We start from the raw sequence: 21,062 nt of genomic DNA on the forward strand, positions 1-21,062 counted from the left end.
TAATAACAATAGTTGTTTTTGTTGTAATATTAACTAGCCATTAATTTTGTAAAATTGTTAGCGATGTTTATGGGAGAATATTATTGATTGATTGAAATTAAAATTTTGTATGCGAGTCATTCCATATGAAATCAACACAGCCCACAACCTGACCAACTCCGATTTTCATGAAATTTGGGGAGTTGAAACTATGCATGGAACTTAGTAACTATGAAAATTGTGAGTGTCGTGCATCTTGTAATTGTTAAATTATTCAAAGTCAAAGTTCGCATAAATTGCTCTTTTTGAGCCCGCTTAGCTATACTAAATGTGCTGTAACTCCGCCTCTATTTTGCCTAGGAAGCTCAAATAAAGCTTATTGCACAGGGAATTGAACAAGCTTTCCAGTTATATATAACAAGCCTACCTTTGGATAAAAATACAATTTTGTCACGTGACCTTGATCTTTGACCTTTAATATCTCAAAACATGTCATCACCAAAAACAGTGAAAAAAAAAAATTTGTACCTCATGCCATACTCTAAAACATATCAAAAAATCATTCCGGGACTGAAATGGGTTCAGAAGGTACAAAATAATATGTGTAACTATGTGACTGATAAAAACCTCATTACATGAACTATGACGAGTCAAATGTCCCTTAACACCCCCTACAAAATGTAAAGGAGTTATCCTGGGTATAATTGGTTATGAAGTAAATAGGTTCGACACATGGAGATCAATAGCCGTGTTTGTCAAGCGCAGGTCCGGAATATTGTTGACCGCCATATTGAATTCAACGCAAACATTTCAAAGAAAAGGGTGTGATGTGATATATCAAATGAGACTAGAATTTCACGGGAATTGAAGCGGCGAAGGTTTGCCTAACGTATATTTAGCCAGCAAAAAGTTATACGCATATCTTTCACTTACGATATGCACATTATAATGTTGCCATTGTTTCTGTGGGCACACTCGTTGACGTCTCTCACACTCACATAAAACATTTGGCAATGTAGGAGATGCAACATCATGGCAAGCAGCAACTATGTCTTCTCTCAGATAGTCAATATCACGGACTTTTAGTGCATGCACCATTCTCTTTAAATGTTTCTGAAGGTAAAAATCCTCCTAAGATGTTAGGTCTGGGGAATGTGCAGGCCTTTTAATAGATCCTCGTCTCCCCATCAATCTACCTAGAAAATTATCAGGAAGAAATTGCCACAATGTCCACATAGTGTGGTCATACTCTGTACTGTTCCAAAACTGTGGAAAAGTGCCATATCACGTAAGCAAGGATGAAAAACCTGTTAATTTAACAAATCAAAGAAGCCCTCACCATTTAAAGTTCTGTTGTTGAATATGGACAAACTATTCCCGTTCTCCATACACTACAGCACATCATTAGCTTAACAGCAACAAACATTCGGATGGGATCTGTCTACTGTAGATTATCAAATCACAGGTATTGCACATTCTTTTTATTAACTTCAACGTGAACATGAAAGTTAGCCTCGTCATTGAAGAATTTTTCATTTCAAAGAAATGTCACGTAATTGTTTGAGATACTTCTCCCAATATTCTTCACTATTCAACTATTTGGTGAATGTCGCAAAAAATCATATGCAATGGTGCGTATACTTCTTTCTCTCCCGAGATGTCAGCGTGATCTCGATGAGTTCCTAACACGTTAGGAGCATTCTAATACTTTGTTTTTAACACCACGAAAAAAAGAGAATGGTTACAACTTACAAGCATGCAGTAATAACTTTTATCTGGCTAAAGATACGTTTGGAAAACCTTCGCCGCTTCATTTCTCGTGAAATTCTAGCTTGATTTGATATATTACATCACCCCCTTTCATTTGAAATTTTTGCGTTGAATTCAATATGGCGGTCAATATTCCGGGCCTGCGTTTGACCTTCTAGGGATCTCCCTGTGCCTAACCTATTTATTGCATGACCAATTATACCCAGGATAACTCCATTACATTTTGTAGGAAGTGTTAAGGGTCATTTGACTCGTCATAGTTCATGTAATGAGGCTTTTATCAGTCACATAGTTACACATATTATTTTGTATCTTCTGATCCCATTTCAGTCCCAGAATGATTTTTTGATATGTTTTAGAGTATGGAATGAGGGACATGTCTTGAGATATTCAAAGTCAAAAGTTAAGGTCACGTGACAAAATTATATTTTTATCCAAAGATAGGCTTGTTATATATCACTGAAAGCTTGTTCAATTCCCTGTACAATAAGATTCATTTGAGATTACTAGGCGTAATAGGTGCGAAGTTACAGCACATTTAGTATAGCTAAGCGAGCGCAAAAAGGGCAATTTATGCTAACTTTGACCTTGAATAATTTAACAATTACAAGACGCACGAGACTCAAAATTTCCATAGTTACTACGTTCCATGCATAGTTTCAACTTCCCAAAGTTCATGAAAATCAGAGTTGGTCAAGTTGTGGGCTGTGTTGATATCACATGGAATGTCTCCTTGTGTCTTTACAGATTTTTACTATCTTGAAAGCAGACATTTCGGCTGAAATAACTAATAACGAATATACACGTATGTTTATGATGTTCTTCTGAACACTCCCAAATGTTAACCTCATTTCCACGTACTTCACCTCAGCAACTGCAGTCTTGGAGACCAACGAGGCTCTGGCGTCTGAACCTACGGCCAGCACAATCCTTTGTAGTGTTGTTTGATTTGAGATTTTTTTTCAGTACATTTTATGCACAGACAGGAAAATCCAGAGTGGACCTACAGTTTAAAGTGGGATCCGAACCACTTTGTGCCTCCACAAGGCAACGACGTTACACTAAGCCATCGGTGAGGCTACCTTTGTATGTATGGTCTCCTGTGTATTGCTCATAGGAATATATGTGCCGAGTTTTCCAGTACCCCGTCGGTTTTAGCCTGGATAAGGAGATTTTAGAGACACGCATGGTGATTTTCTATACATTGTAAGGTGCTTGGACTCATAATATGACGGGTGAAAATAGCCTAAGTGCTGACGCATACAACATTTTAATTTCAATCAATCAATAACATTCTTCCATAAACATCGGTAACAATTAAACAAAATTAATGGCTAGTTAATATTACAACAAAAATTATTATTATTATTATTATTATTATTATTAATACTAATATCAATTATTATGATTATTATTAAATGTTATTGCATGTATATAACAAGTAATATACTTTTCAATAGTCAATACCAGTTACAATACTTTAATTAAATTGGACTAAGGACACAAGCTGCTACAAGAATTCGATGCACACACTACATAATTCATTTGTTTTACATGAATTCTAAGGTGAAAACCTACCTAGATTATTAATAAATTAATGATAAATATAAAATTAATAGTAAAAAATATGATTTTTTTTTACTAATCCGTGATTAACTACTTAACGGTTGCTCCTGTCGAAATACATGAATTATTAAAGATGATTTTAAGAGGAATAAACTTCTGTTCGAATTTCCGAGTAATTCGAATTAGAAAGGAATCCAAACATAGTAGGCTACTGTGGACAGGAACCGAGTTGTTGACTTTCATTGTTGATTTGTAAGGCTAATCGGGACTGAACCTACAGTTTAAAGTGGGATCCGAACCACTATGTGCCTCTATCGGGTTTTTGACTTTCATATTTTTGAAATTATAGTCAGGCCCGTAGCTAGAACTGACCTCCAGTGGGGCTCATTGGTTATCAGGGGGGCTTTGTAACCCAAGTCCATTTTTCAATAGTTTAATAGTATTAAATGAAGGTAAATTATGTGTGTCGGGGGCAATAAGTTAATTTAAAATATAAAATTTAAAATATAAAATTTAGAAATATCATACAAATACTACAGTTTTCTTTCTATCTTCTACTGTAATACGATTTATTCTTTTGTTCCCTTGGAGTTCGAATTAAAAAGAGGCTACTTTATTGTTCATATAAAAAGGTTAGAATTGATTCTCGGTGAGGTGAGCCCCTCCCAACTGTAACTTTTGTATCCTCCACTGCTGTTATACTCATCAGTTGTGGATCCAGGAATGGTATTTGGGAGGAGCGATTTTCACAACAATGTAGATTCTAACAAATATATACCGTACATAGTTGTTTTTTTTTTTTTTTACGAACAATACGTTTATATAGTACTGCTACGTCGTCCACAAGTTGAAAATAGGGATATTGGGCCCGAAGCCCGGTCAGTAAAGTATGTTTATCATTTTCTTCATCATTATTATAACTTTCCATTGATAAACCTAACCACCTTCCCAGGGAATCTAACTCGTGACTCCTGAGTGGAAGTTAGACACCCTACCGACTAGATAACCGCGGCCTAAATAATAATGACATTCGACATTACAATATTTACAGATTATCCATACAATCATCCATAATGCTTTACACCAATAAAATAAAGGATAGTTTACATATACAATACTGAGATACAGTGGCGGCGATCGGGTTCCAAAAATGTTTAGCATAGTGTAGGGGCAAAAGTGGCGAAGAGGGGGGAACTGCCCCTCGCTTGGCGCTCCCCCTAATCGACGCCACTGCCGAGATACAAGCAAAACACAGATTGAATACAATGTATACAAAATCTTAAAATATTCATTGGGGAGGGGCGATCGGCCCTATTGCCCTCCCTGTGGATCAGCGCCTGATACTCTTACAAGGCGACAACCTTAGACACTAAGCTATCGGTGAGTTCCTCCCTCCTGAAAATCACCCGCCTTCATCGAACCCGGCTATTTTTCTCTCGAATGACATTGGAGAAGGCTTCATGGCCAAGGTGCGAGTGGCGACATCACGCGGTCGGCGGTTCAACTAAAACGCTGTTATGGGTGCCGGGGAAGGATATCCTTGCCCGCCGTGCCAGTAGGTTGCTGCCTGTCAGTGGAAATAGTGTGCTGTCAGAATGGCTGCCGGTTAGTGCTTTATACACGTGACATGATCTGGAAGCGGGCTAAATCCCTAGAGAGGTCGGGATGTGTTGATGATCCCAAAAGTTCGGTAAGTAGTTCATTACTTTGTTTTTCTTCTTTTTTTTGTGATTGTGATGAAGATAAAATGTCTTTTTATTATGTTATAAAGTTGGTATCAATTGCTGAGTAGAGTTTGGGGGTAGTGTAAGGCAGTAAGGCTTCTTTACTTAAAACTAATTACTTCAGTATCACTGGCGCACGGAGGGGGGAGCTGATGAGGCAACAACCGCTCCTGGAAATTAGAAAAAAAATATTCAAATGAAAGCACAACACAACCGAAGTGATAAATACAAACCCACCTTGTAATGACCGCAATAATCTTTTTTGTCTTTGATTGATTTCGTGTTTTGATTGATTGATTGATTGATCTGGTTTATTTTAATTCGCTTTTCTGCCACTTTTGGCTAATCGCAAAGATGGAAATGGGGGATGACGCGACGAAACTGATGAAGGGACACTCACAAAAAACAGCCATGACCAGGCCGGGATTCGAACCCTGGGCCTCTGGCGTCGTAGCGTGCTGAGATAATCACTCCCCCACGGAAGTCGGTTTGGGCCAGCTTTTAAAACGGTTAAATGATAATTACAAAATATTTTGTAATGTATAACGCCCACTCCTTATCCATTTCAGTCCCCTCCGGGGTAAAAAATATATCCTGCGTACTCTTAGTGGTCAGTAGTGTGTTACAAAAACCGTATCTGTAATTGTAACGGTAATGTTTTATTTTTCAAAAGTAATCCTTACTTTATGCTGTGCTTTGCTAAATTCTAAATTCAGAACTGATTAATTGATTATCTTAATCAAAACCGGTTTTTTTTACAAATAAAGAATAACGGCTTTACTTTCCTCAGAAACATTACATATGTTTTCAGCAAGAATGTGATCTTAGAATTGTGTGTGTGTACAGCGTCCTTTGAAATTTCCTATTAGTCTGTATTGTAAGACAAAGCAACGTAACGTGTTACTTTCTGAATAGAGTAACGTTGTTGACACGTTATTGTTGGAAGTGAACATAACTTGTAACGTGTTACTTCTTTCTTTAGTAACTGCTCATAATTTAACCGCTGTACGATTTGAATTGATTTTTGTTATTTAACTCACTTTTCCACCACTTGTGAATAATCGCGACGATGAAGGAGTGCGAGGATGAAATTGATGAAGGCTCCCAAAGAACACCCATGACCAGGACGGAATTCGAACCGAGGGCCCTCAAGCTCTGATAACCACATTGCCGAAGGTCGGCTACCGTGGAACGGGTTCGGATCCCTAAACTGATGGAGAACCAGTGGCGTATTTCAGGCTACATTTCGGGAACGCAACCAAGTTTTACGGTAAACGTCGCTTTCCTCGCACATTTGGCTAATCGCGACGGTGGAGATGAAAAGCCGATTACTAGAAATTTAAAAAGCGTTACTCACCTAATCCATGTCCAGGGCAGGACTCGAACCCGGGATTTATAGTAAGACGGTTACAGCTCAGGGATCTTTACCACATGGTAGATATTTACAAAATTGGATTAGATTTGATTTCTTGCTTTAAGTCTACTTTATTCACAGAAGGCTAGTCAGAAGTGAACCTATAGTTGAAAGTAGGATCCGAACCACTATGTGCCTCCACCGGGTATTGAACTTGGGACTTCTTGATTACATGACGACAACGTTTCTACTACGCCATTGGGGAAACTTTTACAAAATAGAGTTTCTAAGTCAATAAGTGATGATAGCTATAATATTTATTAGGTTCGAAGCTTCGTTCATTTGTATTCGTTGCATCATTCCTTTGTTATTTAAGACGTAATGGAAATGGTAACGTCATGATCTTGTAATCAAGTTGTTGCGGGTTCAATACTAGTGGGGAGGGGGCACATAGGGGTTTAAACTGGAGGCCTAGTCCCGATTAGCCTATCAGTGCATTAAGTGAAGTTTTAACAAAAACTAGGCCAAGCCTCGAATCCGGAACCTGTGGTGATGGTGTCAGCCTTCAAATTACGAAAGATGAAAAATGTCGAATCCAGGATGTTAATTTTATCTGTGTTATACTCTACCCAGTTCATGACAGGTTCACACAAGGCTCTAAAGCACTGAAATTCCTCTGTGTTAGACAGACTTGATTCAGTTCCTCTCGGCCAAAACGAGATTCACCCTGCTTTCACGTGAGCTCTGCCTCTTTGGTCAAGGCTGCTATTTTATTTCTTTCTCTGTTATTCACTCTTTTCCTGTCTTTTCTTTTCTGATACTATATTTTTCTGTCGTCCTTTCTTCAGTTCTTCTTTTGTTTCTTCTTTCGGCTTTTTCTTCCCATGTCTCTTTCTCTAGTTCTCTTTTTAATTATCCTTGCTTTCCCTTCTAGCCTTTCTAACTTTTCCGTCTCTCATTATTTTTCCCCTCATTATATTTCTCTATATGGGGTTAAGGGGGTGGCGCTTCCATGTATTACACCCAATTGTTAAACTCACTTCCACGTAGTACGGCCAGTATAATCTTCGCAAAACTGTGTGTTTGTTGTCCTGTGCTTTCTCCTTGCTTGTGCCGAGTGCCCCTTCACAGCCTCTGCTTTTAACTGAAGTCAGAATATTTTAGTCTCCGACATTCCAGTTGTGTTATTAGTTATACTTTAGATAAGGTAAGGGGCTGGACCCCGTATCATGTGACGGGTGCAAAATAGTCAAAGTACTGACGCACCCAAAATTTTAAATGTATTCATTCATTCATATTCCTCAATATGTGTGTGTGATTGTTACTCTACGTTATTATGATCCTGTTGGTTGGACAGGAGATGGGATTAAAATCATTTCACGGTGGGCAAGAGCCCACCTTGACCCTTCCAGTGGCTATGCTCCTTTCTCACCTTTCCCACCATGAAATTCCCCATGACGTGATCTATTAGAAATATACATTGTGTCTAAAGTGTATAATCAGTGAATTAATCGTTTAAACTTTTCTTAAATACAAGAATTGGAAAAACAGATACATTTGGTTTAAAGCTTTTAACAGTTTAAAAAGGGCGTAGTCGCCGTCGGCTTGTAATCAAGGGGTCTCGGGTTCCTAGCCCGGTAGAGGCACATAGTGGTTCGGAACCCATTTAAACTGTAAGTCCAGTCCCGATTAGCCCATCTGTGCATAAAGTGGACTTGAAAGCACTAAAACTCAAACAAACTCATTCTTCCCTAGTTACAATCAAGGGTAAAATCTCAAAACAAGTGGCAAACGAAGCCAATGTGAAATATAGTTGCAGATAAACATAGCGATTGGCAATAACGTAACGGTTAAATGCACAATGTCCAGGTTTCCACCCAATTTTGGTACCCCCATAAAGAACATGCTTCCAAAATTTCCGTTCCAGGGAAATTTCCCTGCTGGGTCTTTCATTTGGCTCCCCATTCGGAAGGTAAACAAAAACGCAAGAGAAAGACTGTCTGTCATGGCGCCAAGTTAGCTTCGAGTAATGGACCTTTTCCAGAAAGCATTTCCAGAAGAAATGGGCGAAAGTTGTCCTTTCGCCACAGGAACAAACAACCTGTGCAGTCACGGTCGCAGAATTTTTTTGTAACGGAGGTTAAAAGTGCTTGAGTGGGATATTTTGACGTCATGTTTACGTGTCAGCAGAAGATGAAAACATTTTAAGAGAAAGGGAGACGTAGACAATGAGAGAAAGAAAGAAATAAGAGAGAGAGAGAGAAAAAAAAGAAGGAATCAAACGAGGCAGGAATAATTATGAAGAGAGAAAAGAAAAACAGGATTGAACTGAGGGAGATGAGAGAGAGAGAGAGAGATAGATAGATAGATAGAGATAGAAAATAAGAAGGAAGGAAGGTGGATAAAGATGATAGGATGAGGGAAAAAATATGAGTGGAATAAGAAGGGACTGTGACACAAGGGAGAGGGAGAGAGATAAAACCTGGTAAGTAAAGACAAAAAATGGAGAGAGAGAGAGAGAAGAAAATAATGCAAATAAATACGAACAATGGAGAGAGAGAGAGAGAGAAAAGGAAAAAGTGGAGTAGAATAATAAGAAACTGAGTCAGAGATAGAGAAAGAACGAGAGAGAGAGAGAGAGGAGGAGGAAGTAAAATAACAATACGTAATTTTGAGACAAACAGAGAGGTATATAAATTATAGAAAGATGCAAAGAGAGAGAGTGTACGAGAAAGGAAGTGAAGTAAAGAGCAAAGAGAAATACAGAGAAAGAGAAGAGAGAGAGAGATCGAAAAGGGAAGGGGATTGAAATAATAACGACCTGAGAGAAAGAGAGAGAAAGTAAAGAGACACAGAGAGAGAACAAGGAAAATAAATATAAAAGATACAATGAAAGAGAGAGGGGGAAGGAAGACAATAACACAAAAGGAGATAATTAAGACGGCAACGAAACAGAAAACGGGAAAAGAAATGATCAGAGAGAGGCAGTAAACACAAGGCGAGAAAAAGGACACCAAATAACGAGTAGAAATACAAATAAAAAAGAGAAGAGTAAGTAGACAACTTTTCCTCATTTGAGGGGATTCAAGTGATCCCTCCCTCGTGCTTCCAGCCCGCCCATTGTTATCCATTCAATAATTCCGTTCCCTCCTCCATATTTAAATTGGCAGAAAGACGTATGAGAATCAACCACCTATATACATTCTGCAATACAGAGTGTCCCAAAATAATGTTTACAATCTTTGAACGTTTATAACAGAGAAACGATTAAAGTTAACATGATTGAACTCATTTGTACTTGAAGCTGCAATGTCAACGTTGAGTGTGTGTGAGCGCGTGCAGGTATTCTGTGGTTTTAGTTCCGTCACAGCGTGCCAGGCGGCAGACACAAATTGGCAGAGGTGAGAAATGTTTCCAACAAGATCTCCCGATTTAACACCGTTAGACTTCTGCCTGAAGAACGATTTGTATGCCACAAAGCCACGGACACTTGATGACATGTGCTTCTCTTCCCGTGAAAATCATATATGCTCTTTGTCTCTGTGTAATTCAGACGATGTAATTCTGCCAATGATCATGTATGTGACATAAAAAAAAGTTCAGACTTGCTGTTATTAACGTTCAAAGAATGTAAACACTATTTTGGGACACTCTGTAGTATGAGATTTATGACATGCTTTACGAAGTGTACGATCTTCATTGTTGGTTGCTTTCGTGTGAGGTGAAAGTGTGGTTGCTGCTGAACTCTCGAGGTGGCAAGGTCGTTTTGGCTTTGGGTGGCAAAGGCCCGCCCATGGCCAGGAATGTGGAAGGAAATGGGGGAAATGCCTAGCCCAAAGGTCGCCGAGTGTAAATTGTGTATAATCCCCTTTCGGTACGCTACGGTCTTTCATGGCCGGGTAAAGAGGGGGGAAGCCATTGGCCCCCTCCAAAGACGACTAGAATTAAGAAGTCGTCAGTTATAATGTGGTGGTAAATAGCGATCATCCTATTTGATGTCAAGTAAAGTGATTACCCTTCCCCGAAAATGCCATGAAATATTCAATTATACGGATACAATCGAACGCGATTGTAATAATCGAGACAGGCCTCTGTAAGATCGAGACCTGAAGACTTGATGTTCAAGTCTCGGTCTCGAAATATACAGGGCCTCCCCGATGGCGCAGTGGTAGCGTCGTCGCCTTGTAATCAAGGGGTCCCGGGTTCGAAACCCGGTGGAGGCACTAAGTGGTTCGGATCCCACTTTAAACTGTAGGCCCAGTCCCGATTAGCCTTACTGTGCATAAAGTGGACTTAAAACACCAAGTCAATCAATCAATCAATCGAAATATACAGTGCAAACAACGTAAGTAAGTGTCACTGTACATGTTTGGTGGCTCATTTCGACAGTACAGGGTCAACGAAGTTAGTAGTAAGGTGTGTTTTATACAGCGTATATTGATACACGTGTAGGTTGAATTGTATCTTTTGCAAATATGATGTATAAAGAAACAAACTGCCGGGGTACTAATTGAGGTGAGTATACGACCCACCGAAAAATGGAATGTTCACCTTAAATATGTGTTACCACGCATGAATTGCATTTGCAATTACTACGCGCGGTTTAAGCACTCACAAAGAACATCGCCATGCCCAGTCCTGGATTCAAACCCGGGAACTTCAAAGGTGACATCGGTCGGCCCAGCGAAAAACTGTTACATGTAACGCAGGCTTCACACACGATGCGGAAAGCCTAACGCAGTACAGCTGGAGAGACTTATTTTCAAGCAAACCAGATTGTTGTAAAACATCAATTTTCTGCGACCACAAGTCGTGCATTCGCAATGGCACACGATAAGTTCATAAATAAATCTTCAAACTCGAGCCTGGAGCCATCAAATCAAGGAAATACCAACGACCAAGAATGTTGTACTAGTGAATGTTGACTTCTTTCAACAAGAAACGCTAATATTTAACATTCCGGATTCAAACAATTCAATTCTTGAAATGCAGTACCCGTCTCTCTTCTTTTTTCTGTTGTTGTTTAACGGGAGGGGAGGGGAGGGGGGTGAGAGTAACTGGCTGTCATGACGTTGTTAAAATCCTGGCTGTAAAATACGAAGTACGGAAACAGGTGGTCTAATTAGTAGAGCAGTGTCAGTATAAATCTGATGGATGTGTTTTAACGAACATATGTAGTCGTTTTCTCCTTCTTCGCTGGTGGTCCCTTTTTGTCCCTCTTGACAGATTGACGACAGTGTTTTGTCCTGGGAGCAATGCGATGCTTTCACGAGTTGTCCCATTGCAAACAATCAGGTATAATGAACCTCAAGCGAATGACATCCTGTGGCTTATTCGATGTTCGGCGTCCCCGCCCCCTCTGTTCCCATCGGACCGAAGCGAGGGGACAAGCAGGCGCGGATCCACGGGGAGGGCGATGGGGGCGATCGCCCCTTCAAAATGCTAGGTTTATGCATACATTATATCCATTCTCTATTTTATTCGTATCTCAGTACTGTATCCTTTATTTCATTGGTATAAAACATGGATGCTTATTATAGGAATATTCCCCACCAAAAGTTTGGAATATTGTTATATTAGGCGTGATAGGAATGGTGGCATATGTCAGCGAAGACACAAGAACGTCCAGCAAACAGACAGATGCCACGTGTTGTTGCATTCCAAGGCTGTGCCTATCACCTATTGTCTAATATAACAATATTCCAAACATTTCGTGAGGATTGAATTTCCTTAATATTGTAAAACCGAATGCCATCTATCATAATAATTATAATTTCTTCCTAATTCTGGCCTGAGGTATTCTGTTAATCACATTTCAATTCAAAAATAAATAAATAATGACCCTAATGCTTTATGCATGTTTTGCATTTTCTTGGCTCAGCAGAGGAGACTTGATAACAGAAAAATGTTCCTTGTTTAATTCAGAATTTATTTTTAGTAATGTACACGATACTGGACATGCCTAGTTATTTACTATTAGTTCTGAAGTTTAGTGTCTCAAAATCGGCAGCTGTCGAATTGAATAAAATCTTGGAGAGGAGTGGGGGAGGAGGCATCAGATATTTTTGTTTTCATATTTACTTTTTAAGCATTTTGACCTACCTAACAGAAGGCAATTCAAAATACGCCATTACAGTGCCAAATTGAAGCTACTATTTGATTTAGATGTATTATACACCATAGAATACTGTAGTTCAAAAATACAATTTCTTATAAAAGTAAAACTGCGGGCGATATCGAGATAGCATTGTAGAAAGAACGAGAACAGATTATTTGAAATTTGTGGAAACGAGACCGAGAAGGAGACAGATCTCTATGAAGTCGAGACAGGACAGAAGCTTAGTGTCCGAGACTCTCGTTCTCGTTCGAGACTTTGAAAATTCTGCTTAAACCAAATTTACTGACTTTTTCAGGCATGTAAAACGAATTTCTACCTCATTATTTATAAATAAAACATATTATATTGTGTTTATATTAATTACAAACTCAATCCATTAGTGTCAATTGTGAGTCTTATTGTGCGGTTGCATATATTCAGGATAAAAGTTACGACGCTCGTAGCGTTGAAACGGAAAAGAACTTTAAGCAGGAAAGTTTTTTTGTTCTTGATCTCTATACACTCTGAAAAGGTGCGTGCTGTATATGTCATTCTATACTCGAGACGAGACCTGCCTGTCGAGACCGAGCTAGAACGAGACATGTTCAATCGAGACGAGACGGAGACGCTGCTAATTCTCGCCTCGTCTCGATACCATCCCTACACGATATTATAATATTTTGAAATATGCCACCTCGGTGACTGAGGCGTTGAGTGGTCCTCTCAGATATCGCGCTATACAAGCAGCGTTGCCACAATCTGTAAGCACAATTTCCCTTTCCAAGGGGTAAAATTTCCCTTTTTCGCCCATTTTTTCCCTTCATCTAAAGAATTAATAATAATAATAAATATTATCGTTGACCCATGTTCGTATGTATGTATAAAACGTTAAACAATTTAACTTTTAAATGCTACGGTCCCGGATTCGAATCCCTGCCTGGGCATGGCTGATTGTGAGTGTGCATTCATGAATTTCATCATATCATCACATCGCAATTAGCCAAAAGCGGCAGAAAAGTGAATTGACATAAACCAAATCAATAACTTCTAAAGTTTTCTTTGGAAGATTTAGATTTTATTGCTAAACCAAGCCAATTTTTTTCGTTTTATGATGAAAGCTAAAACTATGTAAAAGTTGGCAACTGAAGATTTTCTTAAGTAAAAAGCAAAACTCGCAAACAGAGATTGGATTTAGGGAGGCCAAAGTCCCTTGGCTTCATCACACCATCAGAAGAAAATTATAAATATTCTACACAAAATGCTGTTCTAGTAAGGCGCCGATGAAACGTCACTTCCTTTAAATATGAAGAGTTTGTGTGGAAAATCACATTTTTGCCTCCCCATCAATTTTTTAAAATTCGCCGCATGTGTATACACGTTTTATTAAAAATATATATATTTGCTCCCCTTGTTCTTCCATTGTCCAAGACGGGCACAACCTTCCACCAGCCAATGAAGATTGAAATAAAGATAGTTTGCGACAAAGAGAACTTTATGTTTTGCACTTGCACTGTTTGAAGCAAAATTCAGAGAACCGCGGAAAGCTTTACGTAACAATACCCACAGACTCCCACTCCAAAAGCCGGGACATAAGGGTGAATGGTCAATAACCTCCGGCCCAAACGGTAGCCAGATGTGGACCAACCCAAATTCCACCCTTCCTATCAGAACAAACTATACGACAAAATTTAAAAAAATAAAGTTCTTGTTTTCAAAACTGGAATCTCTTATAATGTTTAATATAATTAATGTTAAATCTGTCTTAAAATTTCCCTGAAAATTCGCTATTTTTCATCCGATTTCCCTTTTACCTTTTCACTTAAAATTAGCTCCAAATTTCCCTTCAAAAAGGGAAATTTCCCTTCATGTGGCAACACTGTATACAAGCGTCAAGACGTCTGAAACCTCGGAAAATATGCGAACTACAGGCTTCCTCTCAACTTACACTAGCGACACTAGCACCACTGCTCACGTGCCAGGGTTTCAAATGGGATGGTGGATCTATACCAATAGTTCCAAGTTCGAATCCTGGCCCGAGTATGGTAGTTTCCTTTTGAGTGTCCGTTCATCAATTCCATCAAATAATCCTAATTGTCGCGATTACTCGTAGTCCCCATGGGAATAAAAGCGATGCGAATTAAGAAAAATACAATATGTTCATTACCAACATTTATTCTTCAGAGAATACTCACAAGCACTGATTTAAATCACTCTAAATAAATAATTTATAGAATAACGTACATAAGGATTTTGTAGATATGAGAAACACTTTTGGTGAAAGTATATTAATCTCGGAATCATTTAATGGTGATTATTAGGTTCTATGATAGGAAAATAAAGGAAATAAGAATGTACTGATGGTGTAAAGCTCATGCGAAAGGAAATGTAAACAGGATTTCTCTTGATTTAAAATTTAATAATATTGTGGGCAAACATTGTAAACATTTTGTGTAGAAAAATATACAAATACTAATCATGTTAAACCACAAATAGTGTCAATATCATTAAACTGTAAATAAACATGACAGCTGATATTTTTCGAACTACCATTAAAAAAATCTCCAAAATTCAGCTACGAAGACTATAAAAATATTTAAGTTAATATTTTAAGTTACAATTAAAGAGTACATCCAGAATGTTTTATTTTCACTGGAAGAAAAGTTACTGAAATTATTATTAGTTTCATTAACAATCAACAAACATTTCCATAGTAGTTACAGTATCAGAAACAGAAAAATGTATGTTTACGTATATATTTTATTTGCTTTAATCAAACTGTTCAAATATTTTACACATTTACTAAAAAAAGCCTTTCTATGAAAAACATATATATCTATGTGCATTGTGCCAAAAACCATGCAAGCAATTTTATTCATGTTTTTTTTTAAAAAAAATAGAAAAAATCGGTTTAAATAAAAATCAACAAAAATAATTTTTTAGATAAAAATCGTGATTTTTATCCACCGTGATCACAAGTCACAATGATCTTCCAATAATGATGTTCTAGATACTATCATCTTCCCCTTCAATAATTCAGTGTTTCCAAGTCCTGATCTCCAGAATATTGTTCATCAATGACTAGTTTATAAGGTTTGGGAACGCACGGGGTCTATACACAGGGCGCATCTGTTCTTGCTGCCTGTGTTTATTTGAGTAAGCGACTCCCAAGACGCGATGAGTTTTTAAATCGAATGAGGATGTTTTTTATACACTGCAGCGCGAGCTGAAAGGCTTTTGGTGTATGCCAGTGTGGAAGGAAGGTTCGAATATTTTCTTAACTGCTACTTGACCGCACAGTTTAATTCAGTGTCTTCTTTTTCTATCACCAGGAAATAGTTGTGCTATAAACATGGCCCGACCACGACTATAGGTGGCCCCTGCAAAATTAAATCGTTGAATCCGGAAAGAATATCTCGCAAATTATGTTACTTTTCCTGAGTCGTGGTATTACAATTCTTCTGCCGAACAAACAGCGATTGTAATCTAATTACCATATGATCAGTGGCGTAGCATGGACATTTCGGGTGGGAACACCAAGTCCGAAGGAAGAGTCGGCCCTTTGTTGCTTAATAATTTACTTATGGTATTAGTCGCCACAGGTATTATTTGCCTGAAGTAAGCTGGGTTTTCAATAAAACATCATCATTGCATATTTTAGCTAGAAAATTAGATGCCTCAATATGCCACAGATGTTTTGAACTCTGGTGTTCTATACCTTTTTTTATATCTTTCTGCATGACGCAAGTCATTAAAAACCTACCTGAATCACAAGCGCTTCTGCACAACAGTAGACGTCATTGTTGTGGGCGATCCAACTACTGATTGATTTGGTTTATTTTATTTCGCTTTTCTACCACTTTTGGTTAATTGCGAATATGAATATGAGTGATGATATTGATGAAGGGACACTGACAAAGAACACCCGTGCTCACGCCGGGATTCGAACCAGGGACCTCTGTCGTCTTGGCGCACTGTGAAAAGCAGAGTGAATGATCCAAATATCGTACACTCTACTGACGTAACAGTGCCGATTAGTAATTCAGACCACTGTTTATTACATCTTGAGAATGCTGATAAACATTTTAAAATAATTTTGTCCAGAGACCATTCGATGTTAAGAGTTTTCAAATGAATGCTAAACATTTCCATTCACACAATATTAAGTAGTTAGATAATAACGAAAAAATACAATAAAAAAATAATAGTTTTGCGGGTTAAGTGGTAGAGCAGCCACAGGCTGAATTTCTACTACGAGGACTTCACCAACTTATTTGACAAAAACTGTGTTGATCTTTTAGTTTCTAATACACATAGCTGTTCGTGCGATAAATTATACAATGCAGTGGCCATTAAGAAGCAGTATATTTGAGATTGGTAAAGTTACGTCAGTCAATATTGCGTATTGTAGCATCACATAGCACGCGTTGCATGAGCGCGAAGAACGAAGAACGGGTAGGAATTCTGCCGCTGTCGTCTGCTTCAGAAGGCAGGAAGGGTCACATGAACCAATCACGGTAGACCTCTCGTACGCGGGCGTAAGAGAGGCCATTTACGCACGTGCTGTAGAAATCGAAGCTTTCCCTCCAGAAAGGCAGCAAGGAATATAGAGTTCTGTACGCCGAACCTGCTCGGCGTCCGGCCGGGAAAGGCATTGAAAAGAGATGCTAGAATGAGTGTTGAGAGTGGAGCGTTGCAAGGGGATCGCGAAAAATAGCTATTATAATGCCATGAAGGTCAAACATATATGAAATTAGTCACGTTTTACTTTATAATCACAGCATTTAAGCATTTTTGAAATTTTAAATCTGGGAACGCTTGGCGTACGGGCGTACTATAAGGCTACGCCACTGCATATGATTGTTTCTTTATTTATTTATTTACATTATGTTATATTCTAAACGCATACTTTCGCGTTAACCGAAATTGTGTTTGGTTAACTATTTATTAGGGCTGAGCCGATCGGCCAATACCAGTGGTATCGGTATCAGAAAGTATCGGTTAGAATTTGTTTACCGATAACAAACGATACTCTTCCGGCATTTTGGTCTTTCACAAACCCCGCAAAAATGCCTCTCGAGTCTTTTGCGGAGTCTTAGTATCCTCGAAATTATGCAAAATTAGAAGTTTCTCTTTAAACTGCACCAGTTTTGTGTGAAAAACTTAATATTTTGATGACAAAACATGTAATTCACTATCCTAATATAATTTTTGTCTATTTTGAAGCTAATATCTTCGTCAATTGATGCATATATTTAGAGTGCAATTCTTACACACTATTGTTAATGAATATTTTGAATAACTTTTAATTATTACAATTTTCAAGTATCGGTGTCGACATCGGTATCGGTTCAAACTGGTATCGGCTCAACCCTACTATTTATATTTAATGTTTATCCCACCCTCGAGTGAACATATTTTTATTATCCAAATACAAATGTGATGTTTAAACTTCTTAGACCTCTTTACACGAAAGCATTATCCTTGGCATTTTCTTAACATTTCTACTATGATCGAATTCTACCGTGGAGATGCGAAGAATGACAGTTTCGCATCAGTTATGCGTTTATTTAACACCGTCGGAATGAGTGCTGATACTGAAAAAATGAACAATACATAGTACAAGAGAGTATGAATTTCTCCTTATGTTGTAAGTGGAAGCGGTTTTTAAAGTTTATTACTAAGCTATATACGATCTGTTAAAATATGATGAATAAGTATTCGTTATGGGCAAACGACTTCAACTTACTGCTAATCGAATGGAAGTGTCGACTTTTCCCAACACAAACTCTTCCACCTGTCGTCTTTCCGTCCATGTGTTTTTCTACACCATCGCACAGTGTGGCATTTTCGTAATCTAGCTGGACAAAAGTCAATTTTCGCATTTGGCTACATGGGTTAAATACTTGTTAATTTGCAAAGGAGTTGAACCATATTACATGAAACTAGGCTCTGTATTCCAATAAATCACACTGAACAATAGAAAAAAGGGTCTCACTAGCCGACCACCTGAGTTCCGCCTGCCAAGTACTGCAAGCGATAGCGTCATTCGTCTGAGTTTGCTCGATGAGTACGGTCTGTTTCTGTGTGCTAGTGGTGATTGTGTGGTGTTCTTATTTTCTTTCGTGTTTCAACGTAAGGTTACATTTGTTGGTGTATTATTATATGTTTTAGTTGAAGTATGGGCACCATCAGAAAAAGTCACGTTTATTTTTGTATGAGAAAACGTGTAAGTCAGTTTGGACTAGAGTTTTAGTACATTATATCGCATTATACAGATCTGTTATCCTAGTTTTCTGAAAGAGTTACTTGTACCTGCACAAATGATGTTAATTTGTTTGCGAATGTTTGCGACACTCATACACTTTTTTTAAAATTAAAGAATGACTACGCAAATTTCACTGCGGAATGTTTTCTACGTATGGTATACTAACGCCAAAGAATCAAGAACGGATGCTTTGTTAAATTATATAATGAAAGAATGTGGTGCCTCGTCCTTTTCGGAAGATATTATAAAACGTTTAAAAGTAACAATCAGAAGTGTAAGCCAAAAAATAGAACAAAAGTGGTTCAAGTCCGGAAGACATAGAGAACGCTTTTTTAAAAAGTATTCTTTGTGGATAGAACAATATATATCACTTCCTGATATTATTACTGAAAGTGTCGAAAGTGTTTCACTACCTGGACCAAGTAGAAGGGTCGGAAGACCGCAAAAAGAGTTTGAGGGTGCTAGTGATAAAACAGAAGAAAGGCGAATTCAACACATCCTCGAAACATCGAATCAGGAAGAGATATATATCATTAGCAGCCCAATTCCAGCTTCGGAAGGAAGGCAAAAGTAATTCAGCAGCAATTGTAAAAGAGCTTTGTCAATTTTCGCCTAGAAGAGGGACAAAGATAAAAATAGGGCTGAACTGTTTGGTATGCCCAAAACAAAGTGGACTGTCGGAAGACCAAGCCCTGGCATTAATGGTCGATGCGAATCTCTCTACACATCAATGTAACGCAATACGCCATACAACTAACCAATTAAAGTAAAATATTTATCCTAGTTATAAGAAAGTCCAAGCGGCAAAACAGTTGTGCTAACCTAGTGACATTACTGTAACAGAAACGTTCGCAGAAATAAAACTGCAATCTCTTCTAGATTACACTATTACGCGTTTGTGCAAAGTACAAGAAGATGTCTTGAATTGTATTACAGACTTGAAGACTTTAGAACTAATTGTGAAGTGGGGTTGCGATGGGGCCGAACAAAATAGATATAAGCAAAAATTTTCTGATAAAAATTCCACTGACGAAAGTTTGTTTAGCCTATCAATGGTGAATACAGTATTCAATTGTATTCAGTGAATAGCCAAAACCTCAAACACGTCATATGGTAAAACCCTTCCCCATCTTCTACTAGATATTGTCATCCCATCAAGTTTGTGTTTGCCAAGAAAACAGTGGATGTAATTAACGCCAATAATCGTCATATATTTTATTGTTAGTATGAGATATTTTCTTGAAATATATGTCTCAACCCTTGGCAGTGCTTTTGTATTTCATCTACAACACTTTACAGCATATATAACTTACATATTGAAGGTAAATAATTTTGTCCAGCTAGATTACGAAAATACCACACTGTGCATCGGTTTCATATACCCAAGAGAACAAGTAAAATAATACTCCCATAAGCGTAACGCTAAGTTTTCTCCCCCTCCTACAACCATCCAACGCACAGACATCTCTTTCTCCAGCGACACGCGAAATGTCAGTGGGGGAGGACAGTTTCGGGCCCTTGCATCTGGCTGGACGTAGAAACTGTTCTTCAGATTGAAACGAAAGACAATATTACTCCACTAGAAGAGGAAAGACAGAACCAACCGTGAGTCAAAATAAGCAATTGTTTAGGGTAAATGCATGACGTCTAATTCCCCTGTTTCTTGCACTTTTTGGATGCTTCTCCCTTTTCCCCTTTCCTGTAATTTTAGGCCCGCAAACAATTCCGTGTTTCCTGTACAATTCCCTGTTAGGAGCATCACTGGGCGAGACGAGGATACCGATCGAAGTCTCGTCTCGTAATTGTAAGCAGGCGTATTTAGTGGGTTCCAGTTGGCCTGGAACTCCCGAAAGTACTTAAATATAATATAATAATGAAAACGTACTTTTTAACATTCCTTGTATAATCGAGGGTTATTTATTTGTTCTAAACTTGGAAGACAAGTAATATTAAATTGGGATCATACTGCTTTGAAGGCCAGTACCAAATAAGATTTATGCACACCACTACTTATGATAACACGCATAAAATATTAATCAGGAACTTTACTTTTCGCTAACTCGATTTAACATCCTTTATTATTGTTCAATAGATTTGCAATTCTTTATCTATTTGACAATGATTTCCTTGTTTTTATTCAAATTTTTGCGATCTTAAGTACACGCTGTTTCATGTATATTCTTATACAATCTTTTTACTTATTGATGTAATGATGAAATTCAATATTATTAATTTATTAATATTTAATTAAATTCTTTCAATTCAACATTATTATTATTATTTCTGATACGCTTGGTTCAGATCCCC

General features: G+C 38.0%; 1 protein-coding gene across 1 annotated transcript in view; it reads left to right on the top strand.

The window, feature by feature from the left end:
- Positions 1–4,894: 4,894 nt before the first annotated feature.
- ptc (protein patched) overlaps positions 4,895–21,062 on the top strand; it is a 129,212-nt gene continuing 113,044 nt past the window's right edge. The window contains exon 1 of the mRNA XM_083132749.1: positions 4,895–5,005. Coding sequence (XP_082988875.1) covers positions 4,943–5,005 — 63 coding nt within the window. The 5' untranslated portion in view covers positions 4,895–4,942. The remainder of the gene's footprint in view (positions 5,006–21,062) is intronic.

The sequence above is a fragment of the Lepisma saccharinum genome, chromosome 1 (assembly GCF_977018435.1).
Source record: "Lepisma saccharinum chromosome 1, izLepSacc3.1, whole genome shotgun sequence".
NCBI lineage: Eukaryota > Metazoa > Arthropoda > Insecta > Zygentoma > Lepismatidae > Lepisma > Lepisma saccharinum.